We start from the raw sequence: 15,354 nt of genomic DNA, 5'->3' as shown, positions 1-15,354 counted from the left end.
ATCGGTGTCGGACATAAAAACAGTGTATGGTAACCACCTACTTGTGACTTTAATTCATATATAAGTCCAGAGAGTGTTTTTATTCCCCCAGCTTTGGTACAGCCAATAAAAAAAACAAAACTGAATTGCTATCTGTTTATCACCAATTCCTCCTGAGGTTGTGCTCTGCTCCTTCATACAGCGCTGGTCCCAGCAAAACTGATCTGACATCTCTAAATTGCACGGTGATGAAACCATATCACAGTGTTCAGATTTCAATTCCACACCATGGGGAAATATTGTTTCAAGCCATTACTCTTCATCAAGGGGACGTCATACCCACTCTGTGCTGCTATTGTCCTCCGTGGCCCACGTCTTCAGCTGTGCCCCTGAGACGACGGCATTCGTGACGCTGAACTCCGACCACGCGTCCACAGAGGGCCTCGGATCGATGAGTGAAACACTTAAATGACACTTGCATGGAGATGTCATCATTATTTGTTTCCAGCATCAGATGCTGTTCACTTGATGAGACGATCATTTGCCGAAACGATGTGGCTCACGAAGACTTATTAAAAAAGCGGGAGTGTCATGATTCACTTGCATACTGTGATGTTCCCCCATTGTTTGTGTTGAATATGCTCAGCTGCAGTATGACTGGCACAACACCAATGATCCGTGGCCGCTCCCCATTCATCTTCGCCGCTTGCGCTGTATACGGAACGCCACAAATTACAGCCCTGGTGGATTCACGCTGCTCTAATCCTCAGCAAAACCGCGAGGGGTTATGTGGGGAACCCCGCCAGTTACCTCGGGGGACAAATGATCTCGACGACCTACCCCTACTAACCCCACTGCTCGCATCGCAACGGGAAAAGATCTATTCCTGCTTATTATTACTTGCACCTCCCACCAGCAGCACAGAAGATGAATCATACCTGTCAATCCTTATCCTTGGCGCAGGGAGGCCATGTTTGTTTATATTGATTGGCAGCATATGTGGCACAGCTGTTGCTGAAGGAGGCTGGTGCTGGCGGAGGTTTGTTTATGCTTTCCCTTGGCAACAGTACAGTTGGCAAGCAAGACTGCAAGCAGTATGCACTTGACTAATCAATACAAACAATGAAGCAGCAAATCAAGAATAATGTTGGAGCAGACAGAACGAGGGAGAGGATAAAGCTTCAGATTATTTGGGGCTCAGGAATGATATTGTTTATGGATTTTGTAAACTGTGTTTTCCCTCTTTGTGTTTCATTTCCACCAGTGACTGTCAGACACTTTTTTCTACACCAGAAATCAGAAATATATTTGTTTTCCCTTGTATTTCTCCCAAACGGTAACACCAGAACTTGGATGCAGGTCATGTTTACCTGCTATCATTTCAATTCATCAAATGTGGTCATGGAATTTAATTTGGACTCACTGTAATTTGGGGATGAAAATACCCTACAATTTGCATCGGTACAAGAGTAAGATAGAATGTCTTGGTTCCCCACAAATTGAAACCCAGAATCACGTGAGTGTGTGAAATCACAAGTGCGTGTGTAGGAAGTAGGGCAAATTACTCAAGGTGCAGCATCTGGCAATGATTAGTGGCCATTAATTGGTGTTAAGTGGTGCTACTAGTGTTTACAGAATCGAAGGATAATTAGCTGGGGGTCAACTTGGGGGCTGGAATTAACATGTCAGAATTCTGCAGCTGTCTCATGACAACTAGGTGAGGTAGTGGTGGGGTGGACCAGATTCTGTTGGCAGGGGGAGCGGCAGCATCGTGTGGCCTGTTGTGGTGTAACGTCATTGCTTTAATATTATCACATGTTTGCGCAAGAGAAAGCATTCATGTGTAAGTGTGTGTTCCTGTGTGCATCGCTACATGAGTCAAAGTGACGAAAATTAAGCACCTCAAGAAAAGCTCTTAGCAGGACTTGGACTTGACTTGCCAGGGTAAACACTGAAAAGAAATATTCCAGCCAGTCTGCAGTGTGTCCATGGGGGACCAAGTAGAGATCCAGCTGCAGCACCTGCACAAACAGTAAAAACTAAGTGCGGGCAGCCGCTACACACAGCTGGGGACACGGGCAAGCACACTGCTGTGTACAATAGAGTAGAGGAACAAAAGTAGAAGCTGCTGTCTGACTGGAGTATGTTGGGGGGAAAGACAGTGGACAGTATCCAAGGTTTCTCTAACTGTGAATATCATTATTTTTGAAAGTGTGAAATGTTTTTCAGATTTACCGGTCGATCTACTTTCAAACCCTCACCTTTGGGTAATGAGCAAAAGAACGAGATCACGAATACAGGCGGCCGGAATCTGAAATCCTCCGCAGGATGGCCGGGGCTCAGCCTTAGCGATAGGGTGAGGAGCTCGGACATCTGGGAGGGACTCAGAGTAGAACCGCTGCTCCTCCATGTCGAGAGGAGCCAGCTGAGGTGGTTCGAGAGGGCGGTCTGGGCTTCCTTGCTAAAGCTGATGTGACCTGGACCCGGAAAAACGGAAGACAACAGAACAGTACATATCATAACATAAAATTGCAAAGGGGACATGACTGTGCACTTGGTTTACATTCAGTACACACAGGGAGCACCTAGAGAAACAAAACACACAAACACTGGGAAAGGCCTTGTTTGCTCTCACAGCAGCCTCCGTTCTTCTTGGCATGGACTCACGAGACGTTGGAAACCCCTTTGAGATTCAGACCACTGTTAATACACTGAACACATAATCATGTTCATGAAACCAGATTGTGATGACTTGCTTTTTATCATGATGGAGGAAGCCATGACAACATGTTTCCAAGGTTTTATACAATAGCTACGCACATAAACATGTGTAGTTGACAGGTCCTTCATACAGTGTTCAGAGTGAATGGGATATTATGTTTCATGTCCAAGGTTCTTGCATTGCTGTGTTTATTGTATTGTTTATTTCTCATCTATTTCTCCTAAACTTAACTGCCATTCTTGTCAAGTCTTGTCCAACTGCTGCACATCACATCACAAAGGGACTTCTGGTGTGATGGCCCTGACACATCAGAACCCTCCTAACACACGAGAGGAGAACTCTCAGCCATCAGAGCTGCTATGCTCTGATAGAGGATAATGACTGAAGCAAAACGGGACTAAATCCATTGTATGATAACTTATCTCGCTAAGTCTTTGGGACTGTTTTTCTTTCCTTATACGAAGCCTTGCGCTTCATAAACCCCAAATTCATTTTACTCTGTATCTGTGGTGATACAGTTTCCCTGTCAATGAGAGGGAACTCTGGTGCTGGGAGATAGGGGCGGGGCGGGGGGGGGAGAGAAATCAACGCACACCACAGGCAGGGAAACTGAGATAAGAATATTAAACAGGAGAAAGAATTGTGTCTTCTCCTCCAAACCAATAAGATGCCCGAGGTTGCAAATGAAAAGGAAACACTCAACTTCTGTCACTAGGAATTTGTATGACCGAATTTAGAGGGAAGAGAGTGTTTCGGTGTGTTTATGCAAATGAGCATGTGTGTGTCGACGCACGGTAATTGAAAATTGACCTGTGACGTGCGGTTTTATGGCCTACTCTAATTCTGTTTGTGGCTGTCCCACATGAAAGCTGACACTCCATGAATGTGTTATTAAATCACTTAAAGTCAGTTTACTGTTCATATCAAGAGCTGTTTTTTTTTTTCTGTATGAAAAACAATGGCAATATTTCAATAGTGACAAAAAAAGTTGAATCAATCAAAACAGATGCATATATACAATACATGACTACATGAACACAAAAGGAATTCAGTCTCTCTCTACTGTTACGTATGGAGGCTTAAAGCCACGTTAAAAATGTACAACTGTATATTAACAAGGTGGTTTTATGTCTGTTATTGTCCTATTTATGTGAAGGCATTTTGCTGATTGTAGATCACTGCCTTTTTTTAAATGAAGCATTTGAAGTTATGCATGGAAATATAGAAGGAAAACGGCACTGTTTACAACTCACATTCAGTCAGAAAATTAATCAGCCCCCCTGATGATGCCTGCAAATTGCCCAAGATTATGTCGAGACGTCTTCATTGCCGCATGTAGGAGGAGGCGACGGCAGCAGAGCTGCCATTTAGCTTGCCAGTGGCCCCGGGCGATCCTTCTTCTCTAGCATTCTTTTTAATGTGCGGCAATTAAAGGCCATCTAGAGTGGAAAAGATGGAGTGTGAGAGCGAGGAATAAAGAAAAATGTGACTGAGTGTAAAGTAGTGTTTATAAAGAGGCAGGAGGGAGACGCAGAAAACACATACAAAGGGATATCAGAAATAAGACCATGATGTTAACCGTCTCTGTGGTGCGGTCACTTAACGCAGTAGCCATTTCCTCAGCTGCATTTCTTTTGAAATAAGGAAGTGTTTTGGTGACAAACGGAGGTGGCGGTGAGCGCATTTCTCCGACGTTATCTATACCACTTTTTAATTGACGCGCCGAGTCCCAACACGGCAACTGTTCAGCAGGCAAATCCACTCCGCTCACTTTTCATTCACATTAGCAGTTGATGTCAATGTGACAGACACAGCGTGTTGGTTTGTTTCGCTCAACAGGAGAAATTAATCACAGTGTAGTGTAACAGGAGAACGTTGCATTAACCACTCTCTCGTGCTGCTTTTGATGGCCATATCAAGACAACATTTTCAGACCGTTTGTTCTCACTCAACTGTCATTGGCAGCGCTGAGGCTCATATGCATTTATATAGTATTACTGTGAATATTGCTGTGTTGTAAAATGATTTATTGTTATTCTCTTCTTTCACTCGCGGGTTTGTTACACCATGAGCGGCAACTCAACTCAGTGCTGGGGAAAATCTTCTGTTTGCTCAATGTAATCCTCAACAACATCCAACTGCTATGGCTAGTTTTTGGCACTTTTTCTTTGGGCTACAGTATAGGGAAAAACAGCAGTGTTTTTTCATGCTTTATTCGCTTAAGCAAAGCTTGTCTTTTTTGTGTGATAAAAAGCTACACATTGTGGAAATGCAAGGCATACCGCTGGGTGGAAAACGAGGCTTTAGTTCCATCAGTCCCATTATATACATAGATATATAAAGTATATCTATATATATTTCCAGCATGTTCTGTAAAAGTCCAGGAGTCCAAGTAAAGGTGCGTGTACTTTAGTGTAATTTGAGTGTCGCACTTCGGAAAACCATTTATCTGAATATGCCAAAGAACTTCCTCCTTTCTGGACAAAAATTCCATTCACTTGCCATTCAAATGCTTCCCCCCAAATGGCAGTGTTAAAGTGCTCACTGTCACTGGCAATTTCGTGTGAAGTAAAGCACAATGCGGGCACGTTATAAGCAGATTACATCTATTAGTTACTGCTGTGCTGCATGCAAATGGAATGCCCATGGGAGAGCAGAAAATCATTTTAAACTTCAATAAGTTACAAGCGGTGGCAAGTCTACCCATAATTTGCACAAAGCCCCAGGCAGCAATGAGGCTGAATGCAATTAGGGGGTGAAATAAAATTCCACACCGTAAACAAAGAAAAAATGTAAAATAGACTGAAAGAGAAATGAGCATCGTGGAGTGAGATTACCTCGTCTTTGATGATGTGGGCTGTTGCTTCCTTTAATTGTCACATCATAATGCTTCTGTTTTCAGCAAGGGTAACTGTGCCATTTGTTGTACCCTGACAAAGGAAGAATGACTTAAGGCCAACGTGTCAGACTAATATGACTTTTTAATTAAGAGATCATATGTCTTTGTCACTTGGAATAATCACGCGTTTCATTTTTAGGACGATGCAAGCGTGCAGACAGCACGAGTGCACTAGGTCTTTGTGAGGATCTGGGATCACACAGTGGCGGATGAAGTATGCAAATCATTTAAGGGAACGTAGGAATGCAACATCGGTTACATGTACAATTCTGCATTTTTCTACAGTAAAAGAATATTATAAGTAGCAAAGTCATTAAAAGGACTATACATGTGTATGTAACTGATGCTCAATTTTTCTTATTGTTTCAGACTGTGCTACTTCTACTGCTTATGCTGACACTTAAATCAGAATCACAAATACTTTATTGATCCCAAAGGAGATTTTGTTAAAGCTGTGCCCACAAAATAGTTTCAGATGTGAATTCTACTGCCCATCCGCCCCTGCACACAAACGCTCCTTCAGTCATGTCCAATACAACAAAATCACCAAAAGTTAAAATACATATTATTTATATACTACATATATTGTAGATGCCTCTGTTCCCTTTCCTTTGAAGTGAGAGTTTCTGTTAATATATTTATAATGATGTATTCTTCAAGTCATTTTACTCAAGTGGTGTATTCATTAGTATAAGCTACTGTAAATATACTTTTCACCACTGATCATTTGTGCATCATTTAAGGAAGAGTTGCCCTAAAGTAACACTGGTCATTTTCCTAATTCATAAGAACAACCAGTTATACTATCCTTTTTTCATTTTTTATTATTTTTTCAAATGCAATGCAGTGAATTCAATCTAATTCTGCAGATGTTGTGAGACCCAGGATTCATTCATTCATACCACTCACCCTCCATGTGAGGGTCTCAGGTGTCAATCTCAAATGACATACTTTAGGTGGAAAACCGGGTTACATCCTGGATAGTCCATCACAGAGTCAACATACAGAGACAAACAACTACTCACTCTCACACCTATGGTCATTTTGAAGGCTTCAATAACCTCTGCATGTCCATGCAGAAAGGGCCTTTGTTCGGGTCGCGAACCCGGCTCTTTTTTTTGCTCGGAAAGGATGTTTGTGTTTACTCACAGTGGGAGTGTCCCGACTATCAACTCTCATCATGTGCTCCGACTGTGTGTATTGTATTTAAACAGTCCCGCCTTTGCTTTTGTGCTATTGGCTCTCGCGACACATACTCGTACCTGATTGGATGGGAGCTCTGTCCGTCATTTACGTTGCCGTAAAAACCAGGAAGTATCCGTGGACAGAAGTGGTGTGTTGGCATTCTGGACAGTTTGAGATCAAAGTGCAATAAATTCCGTCGCTGCAGTCTCTCCGTGTGTTCACAGACATCAGCCGGACCGTGCGTTATGCAGTGGCGTCTCCGTTAAACGACACAGTCTGAGGATAAACAGTGTAAGTATCGTTGTGAATACACTCACTGAAGGCTGCCTCCACTGATTTACATCCACACTGTTTGTTTTACGGTTTGTTGAGTTGCTCCAAGGCTAATTTTGTAGCTTAGTTGTCGCAGTGATTTCTGTGGAGTTTAGTGTTTTTCTGCAGAGACAGACAAGTACATTGTGTCTCGGGGGACACAGGACAAGACATTTACTGCGGTCATGCTATGTGACACTCGTTTCTCCGTGGCCAAACTATCAAACTGTCTGCTGAATTTGAACGCCCTCCTTACAAAGGCTTTTACGGTAAAAAAAAATCGGTTAGACTACATTTTCATTGTCCACCAATTACAGACGACAAAACAACACTGATTGCACCAAAAACAAGACCTAAAACCTCAAAAAGCACATTAAAAAAAAGTTTAAATCACAAAATTACTTTTGTTGAATTAAGAATGCTGATGGCGTGTGGGACAAATGATTCTTTTTTTTTTTTTTTTTTAAAAAGCCTGTGATCCAATGACTCAAAATGAAACACTGAGAGCACCAAAGCACATCTTTGAATTGGGAAAATAATGAAAATCCTCACAGATATAAGTTGCAGAGCAACTGTATAAAGAGAAAAAGTTCTCAATAAGAATGAAAAAGTTGTGTTCAGCACATTGATATCTACTAGCATGCTGGACATCAGACATTTCTACAGTACACTTTTAGAGATATTTCAAGTCAAAAGTCAAATTTTTGCACTTTTTAATTATAGAAGTTAACAACTTTGTACGGAAGAGGATTAGGATTAGTAATTTTGAGATGTAATAAAACAAAAAACTTCCATAAATTCTGACCAGGATTGACTAGGCTGTGTTCAGGACATCTATGACTACTACCATACTGTAAATCAGACATTTGTACAGTATAGTTTGAGATATTTCAAGTTAAAATAAAATCTGTTTAGTGTGCACACAATATGAAATTTCTGATAGATAATGTGAAGCTTATACAAAGAGGTCACAGAAACAAAACATGTCCACATCATCATCACCTCACATTATGGTTGCAGTGGAAACTCACATGTCCTTTTTTCTAAATATGGGTCCTTCAAAAATGGGAAGAGTGACACATACAAACCTTGTGCAAAAGCAGACATTTAGTTTTTCCTGTTTTGCTTGTTGTAAATTACGTCATTGACATCAAGTCTCGTAACCTTCCAGTTCATGCATGTGAGCTTCACCGATGTTCATCATCTCGTGGAATCTTTTAGACTTCCAGTATCTTGAAACTCTTTGATTCCAGTCATCCGTGAGACGTGAAAAAGGTAAATATAGAACTTAAAACTTCAAATTTTAAAAACTGTACAGTAAAAATGTCTGATTTGCAGTATGGCAGTAGTCATAGATGTTGTGAAATGTTTTTGTGAAAAATGTGTTTTTAATACATCTCAAAGTTAATGTTTCGATTCAAAAGTGCAAATATTGGACTTTTAATTTGAAATTTCTCTAAAACTATACAGTAAAAATGTCTGATATCCAGTGCACAGTAGATATTAATGTGCTGAACACAACATTTTCAACATTATTAGGTCTCTAAATCATAGCTGCGAGAATTTTCATTAATTTTCCCATTCAAAAAATGTGCTTTCAAACGTGCACTCAGGGAAACGCTGCTCTCTCAGTGTTTTATTTTGTAAACCCAATGTCCATGTTCTTCCAAATCAGCTTGATGTCTTGGATCACAGGTGTGAACGGTAAGTAAAAGCCTTTGTAAGGTAATTCAGTGTCAGATAGCATGGCCAGAAATCTGTTAGCATGTGAGGGGTAAAGACCGGAGTCGACAAGTGTGTGAGGGTAACAGACCCGACCCAACCTCAGTCACAGTCATGTAGTCTGTGATCCCCAACAGACGCAGTCGTTAAATGTGTGATCGTCTTTCAGTCGTCATGAAAAAAAATTGGTCGGTTAGTGTGTACTAAATTTTGAGTACTCTTAAATTGAGTTCCGTCACACAATGGTAACAGATAGATGGTGAGTGGTCTGTATTTATATGGCACTCAAAGCTGCTTTACACTACACTTTTACCATTCACACTCATTCACTTACACGTTCGTAAAGCGCCTTGTCTAGGCAAACTACACAACACAAGTCCCCAGAGCCCATATATATATATATATAAACAGATATTGTTCACTTAGGAGAAACTGGAGCCAGAGATTGTTTGAGGTTTTTCTTAATACAAAAGAACAAAACCATTAAACAGCAGTCAAAATAGTTGCTATTTTTTCTTTTTTTGATTGACTGTGCCTTTAAAGTCCAAATGAGCACTTTTCTAAACCAGTTTTATAAGTAAGTGATCATTATAAATCGTAAGAAATATCTGCTGAAAACTTGCATCAGTCTACATTAACTTTTAGCAATGTTCAACTGAAGTGGCACCTGAGTATATTTGTACCCAGAATTACTATATACTTGTGTTTTCTGTATTATCTGCATCTGTATCTAGTATTTTCTGGGATATAACAGAACATAGCACTTTTCTACCACTTACAGTAAATATCATTAAAAATGTCATATTTGTTAAGCCTTGTTTTGTTCAGTGAAATAAGATTACGGTTAACACTGTTAATGAGTAGAATGTATCATTATTCTTCATCATTATACACCGGCATCTGTGATGGGAAATTTTTACCAACAATGCACTTGCACATAATGCTTACAGTACATTTTTTTGTAATAGTCAGCAAACATCCTCGCAATTTATTCTCCACAGCTGGAAATTCAAAATATACTTTTACACATCTGCAGACACCTCTGAGAGGAATGACTGCACTGCAGGCGATGATAGAGGCTTCAAATGAAAGAAAGTCTATGATATTGTGATGTTGAGACACAGCTCTAAGAGCCTACTGTGTCCAACTATAAACATTACATGAGGACAATTTCCTCATTTCCCTTTGTCCTCCTCTCACTACCTTTAATTTGCTGACTGTGGTTAACAGCTGCTGGAGAACAATAGCCGTGCATACATCCTCCTCCTCCTCCTCTGCTGGCACCGAAATTGTTTGAAATGCAGGTGAAAACCGTGTTTTTATTTGAAGGTAAAAATCTTGGTCTCCCAAGGCAGCGGTGCTCTCCCATGAGAAGCACAGACAGTCAGCCACGCTCTATGAACATGCTAATTCAGTCTCTTTCCTCTATTCCCTGGCTGCACCTCCAGACTCTCCACCGCTCTTGTTCTTCGTGGATGCACACAGATACTTTCCTCCTTTCATATTCACTTTTCCCCAGTGCACATCTGCTCACACATACACCTTCCCCCCCCCCCTTCCCTCTTATGATAATCAGCATATTGCCAGGGTGTAGTTAATATGTTGCATTATTTGTCTAAACAAATGGTGAACATGTTTGAGAATTCACCAGCACCAGAAAGCACTGACCTGCTCCTCGAACCACAGCTGCTGTTTCTGCTATTTTAGACAAAAATCAACACTACTGAAGAAGCTTTTTGGATGGAATTTGAAAGCAGAATGAGGAAGAAACATATTCTCTTACACAAGCCCAGATACACAATTTGTTTAGTTATATGTGTAGTTAGGATATTTATATTATTACGTTCCTCTTAATGTCTTCCTGGTGTGCTGTCAGTATATCCAAAGAGATAGAGAGAGAGCTTGTGGTGTGAAGGGGAATGGGTTTAGATTAAATGAGATGGATAGGAAGTGCGCACACTGTGAATGTAACACACATCCAAGGTGGTGAGAATTCATTTAATTATGTCGAGCAGATGTATGTGAAAGATAAACCATCTGCCTGATCAAAACTGACTATCTTCCCTCCATATTATATGATTGTGTGTTAACGCGAGTCTTCCCTTCAGGTTTGTCACGTTTTGTCAAGCTACAGTAACGGGAATAGAACCGTACTCCATTTAACTAAACGATTAGGTGGAGCACAGAGGCCCAGCTGTGAAGTTCTCTCACACTGAAGGTTGTTTTTCTGCTCACGTTCTTTTTCAGGCTGAGCAGCAAACATGGGGAAGAAAGATGCCAGCGCAACCAGATTACCAGTCGATCAGTACAGAAAACAGATTGGTGAGTCTCCCGTCATCTTGGTGCTGATATTTCAGTTTATTTATCAATATCGGATTAGATCGAGTAATCGCGTTAGTATCGTCTGTGCTGTGTACTATATTTCATGTTGACTTTGTTTTATTATTTCATAGAAATAAGCTAATAAAAAAATAGAAACTAATAAATGTGTCTTTTATTAGACCATAGAGGAGAACAAATGTTCAATTCACGAGCAGACATACAAATCGAATCGTTCACTTTTCTTCTTATGCTTGAAAAGGAGTGAGAGGAAGTCATGTCACCCCTTCTCCTTGAAACATGAATTAAATAATCAACACGACTTCCTGTTGACGTCCTGCTACATTTCATCACATCATTTGTATTTGGGTACCTGGTCGACGTGCGGAGGGCGGCCGGGCCGGGGTCACCGCACCACGTTAGAGGGGTGGAGGTTCTGAGTGTGGCAGTGAAAGGCTTGTTGATTCTTTTATACACACAACTATACATACATGTACACACGGTAGAAAATGTAATTATGACATAGAAGGAAATGAATTAATCAATGCACTGAAGCGTTATACATGATATATACGCGTTTCAGTTAACAGTCCTGTTGCGGTTTCACATCCTCAAAACCTCAGACTGCCCAGCAGCTCAACACTGACCATAAACACAACGTCTTGCTGAAATAAAAACGTTCGACATGCTCTTCAGGGAATGACATATAAAGAGGAAGCAGCATTTATGGTCAGTTTTTATGGACAAGGAATTCTTGGTTTAAAGAACTTCCCCTTTTGATACCATGTCAGAAACTATTTTGTCAAAGTTTAATACCACACTCTAATACTGCGTTACTTTGTTTTTCCATTCTCCCCCCCTTACATCATAAAGGCTTAACTAAAGCAATATGGTAGGTATCAATCAAAACTTTAGTCCCCGTTAGCATGCCAGCTGTGGTTACTTGAGGAGCACACTCGTATCATGTGTTTTTGTTTTTGTTATACTCTTATGGAGCAAAAACCACAAGGTTGCCAGTGGCAAAGCTGGGTAATTATGAGCAGATAGGAATGACGTAAATCCAAAGGGAAGCTCTGTTTTCCTCATAGGGCTGAAGTTTTTACTTCATTTTCCAAGAATTTTTAATATTATACAAATGTGATCTGGGTACGTTATCTTTATAGATACAAAGAAAATCACATTATTCCTATTTTCAGATCAGAGGCAGAATATGATTTTTTTTTTTACACAAAATGCTCTGGAATTGTCCTTGATAAATGGGTATTCTTACCAGGAATAGCCAAGAAGTAGAGCATGAGTTCATTCATGCCCAGGGCAAAAAATACCAGCTACAGAGATGAGCTGAGGAGAGTGACGCAATCCGGAATACAAAGTCACAAAACTAATAGGATACCTTAGGTTTCAAAGGATAGTTGTCCATCCACGGTGACTCCTCATCCTTCCATCAGAGATGGTTCTACTACATTTCACTTTAGATCTCATGGCATTCAAGGAAAACGAGTAAAAGAGAGAGAGTCATTTATGGCCAGATTGAAATCAACTTTAGAATTCATATTTTAGCTTTTTATTTTTTAGCCACACATTTGATAATAACTAAGATCTTAGAAGAAGACTAAGGCGACTCTGGGGCCCCTGGTGTTCGATGAGTATGGTGCACAAACATCATGGGAACACCTTGCTCCCCCTCTACCTCCCGCTGGTCTAACTGCAGAGCACTTTCAGTGTGAAAAGCATCACTACAGGAAGTCATTCATGCTAGCTGTCATGACCATACAATAGCTTTTCTTTACAAAGGGCAAAGACTGCTCACCTGGACTTTTTATGCCTCTTTTATAGGCAAACGCTGTAACCACAAGCATGATGTTTTCAGGTTGTCTGTCTGTCCCTTTCACATGTCCTGACATAGATTTATTCATCTGTTCCACTCACATAAAGAGAATATCTTTGGTACAAAGATTAGACTGAATATTGATTTCAGTGGTCGATGGCTAAGGTCACTGTGACTCCAGAACACAGTGTTTGGATATAATGCAATTACTCCTGTGCTTGTTATGGCAGAATACAATAAATGTATTAAAGTCCATCAAAGTCTTCACATGTATCTTTGTACTGAGAAACATGGATTGTGAAATTCAGCTTGCAACTAAATGGCAGAGACAACAACAAGGCTTTAAATGTAGTAATGAATGATAGGTCACATATAGTCTTATATAGCAGGCCCAGTTATTTAAACATACATTTGTCATATAGTTAATACAATATTAAAGTATAGTGATATAATGCTATATATGACCACCTCTGTATTGTAAGTACATAGAAAAGCTTCACGTTTCTATTTTCGGCTTCTTTGTTCGTTCATTTGCTCCATAAATCCACGCCACCTGCTGAAGGCTGTGTCAATCATGCTATTGTTGTGGTCCACTTCTCCCAGTGGAGAGCTGTTTGTTGGCCCCAGGTGATTCACGTCCTCCGATTATCTCAGGTTTTATATTTCCCAATAGTGTGTTAGTCTTAACAAGGCTCCTGAGTTGGTCTCTTAACATAACAATTCTCTGTTCGTGCGTGCTTTTGAAACCTTCCTCTCTTTATGTATGTGATTACAATATTTTTCTTTCTCAGACACATGATAGCCTGTTGAAGACGTCAGTTCGGTTTACTCTGGCAGCATACGTGGCTCTCATAAAGCAGTTGGGCAATTGCATATTTTCTGAGGAATATGTTTGTGTTTAGCTTGAAAATTTCTCCCAGGACACACCTCGTTGTGCTTCTTATATTTTGTGTACGGACTTTTCACTTTAGTGGCTCTTGTTATATCTTTGAATATAAATATTTCTTATAAGTTCTTTAAACAGCTTCCATGTCAAATGACTCTTAATCGATGCCAAATGAACACGACACACCTCTTAGTATCTGGCATTAGTGAGTCTTATTTAGAGCTGAAACGATTCATCGATTACTAAATTAATCGACAACTATGTTGATAATCGATTAATCGGTTTGAAGATTTCCGATCGTTTAAGCTTCTTAAATGTGAGTATTTTCTTCATTCTTTGCTCTGGAGAACAAAGAAATCATTCAACGTTCATCATTTTGGTTTGTGGACAAAACAAGACATATAAGAACATCATCATTTCCAGGTTTGACAAACACGATCAACATTTTTTACGGTTTTCTGATATTTTATGGACCAAACAATTAATCGATTATTTGAGAAAACAATCGGCAGATTAATCGATTATGAAAATAATCGTTAGTTGCAGCTCTAGTCTTATTTTTTTTGGATGAATAGATATATTTTTTATAGGAATACATATTCAGAACTTGCAAATGTTGTGACCAACTGAATCCAGTGCCAAATGATGTGAATAACCCAGACTTTTATTTACAAGAGACACAATTCCATAATTCTAATTCCCTTAAATTCTCATATGGCGTGTTTTGCTTTCACCAAATATTCAGCAGAAGAGTTAAGGACACCTTCGTTCCCCTTCACCCCCTATTTTTTCCAACCCCTTTTAATTTCTACCACTTTCCTGTTTATGAAGAAGACCGAACAATGTCGGTACACCACTGTTGAACAGCAAAAGTGAGACACAGATGGGACAAAAGTAGTGTAGGGGACTAAAATGGTCAACCATTGCATGGGGCTACATCTTCTGAGACATGGAATGGGCCACACTTTGTAATATGAAACTGTATTAGGGTGACATATTCAAGGCACATCAGAAGTTGGTTGTTGAGCTTGGTCATCGTCTCTTTTGGTGTGCCTTTGTCTTCTTACTTGGTCAGCAAGGGGCCACTGGTGACTTCTTTTTATTGGGCCCTACACTATACTATGCCTTCAAAAAGTAGTGGGATTGCAAGTGGTCACAGGCTGTAAAATATTAAACTATTATTAAGATAAAACACTTGCAATTTCAAGAACAAAACATATCAAAATGAATTTAATTTGATTTTTGGAAAGCACCACTTTACTGATGATTTCACCTCCATAAATTGGAATAGTATGGTGTCAGAGACGGCAAAAATACCTTAAATCAAAATCACATTGTCCGTGTTTGCCACCAGGCAGAGGCCGCACAAATAAAGTTCCTAACAGACAGATCAAGTTACTGGAATTTGAATTGAATTGAACTCAACTGAATACTTGGCCTTTCCTCTCTTCCACTGACATGATGAAGAGGACAAGGCGTGAATTTCTCCCATGTGTCTGGCA

At 40.1% G+C, this 15,354-nt stretch overlaps 1 protein-coding gene across 2 annotated transcripts in view; it reads left to right on the top strand.

Annotated features, from left to right (window-relative positions):
* The window catches only part of triqk (triple QxxK/R motif containing), a 128,703-nt gene that overhangs the window by 102,523 nt on the left and 10,826 nt on the right, over positions 1 to 15,354 (top strand). The window contains exons 1-2 of one of the 2 annotated variants that reach the window (XM_058618649.1): positions 6,895 to 7,076; positions 11,067 to 11,141. In XM_058618649.1, coding sequence (XP_058474632.1) covers positions 11,081 to 11,141 — 61 coding nt within the window. In that variant the 5' untranslated portion in view covers positions 6,895 to 7,076; positions 11,067 to 11,080. Of the gene's footprint in view, positions 1 to 6,894; positions 7,077 to 11,066; positions 11,142 to 15,354 lie in introns of those variants that run through there. The other variant, XM_058618650.1, reaches the window with a different exon arrangement.

Source organism: Solea solea, chromosome 20 (genome assembly GCF_958295425.1).
Source record: "Solea solea chromosome 20, fSolSol10.1, whole genome shotgun sequence".
In the NCBI taxonomy this organism is placed as follows: Eukaryota; Metazoa; Chordata; class Actinopteri; order Pleuronectiformes; family Soleidae; genus Solea; species Solea solea.
Note: the sequence above shows the minus strand (reverse complement) of the source record. Positions and strands in the feature narration are given on the sequence as shown.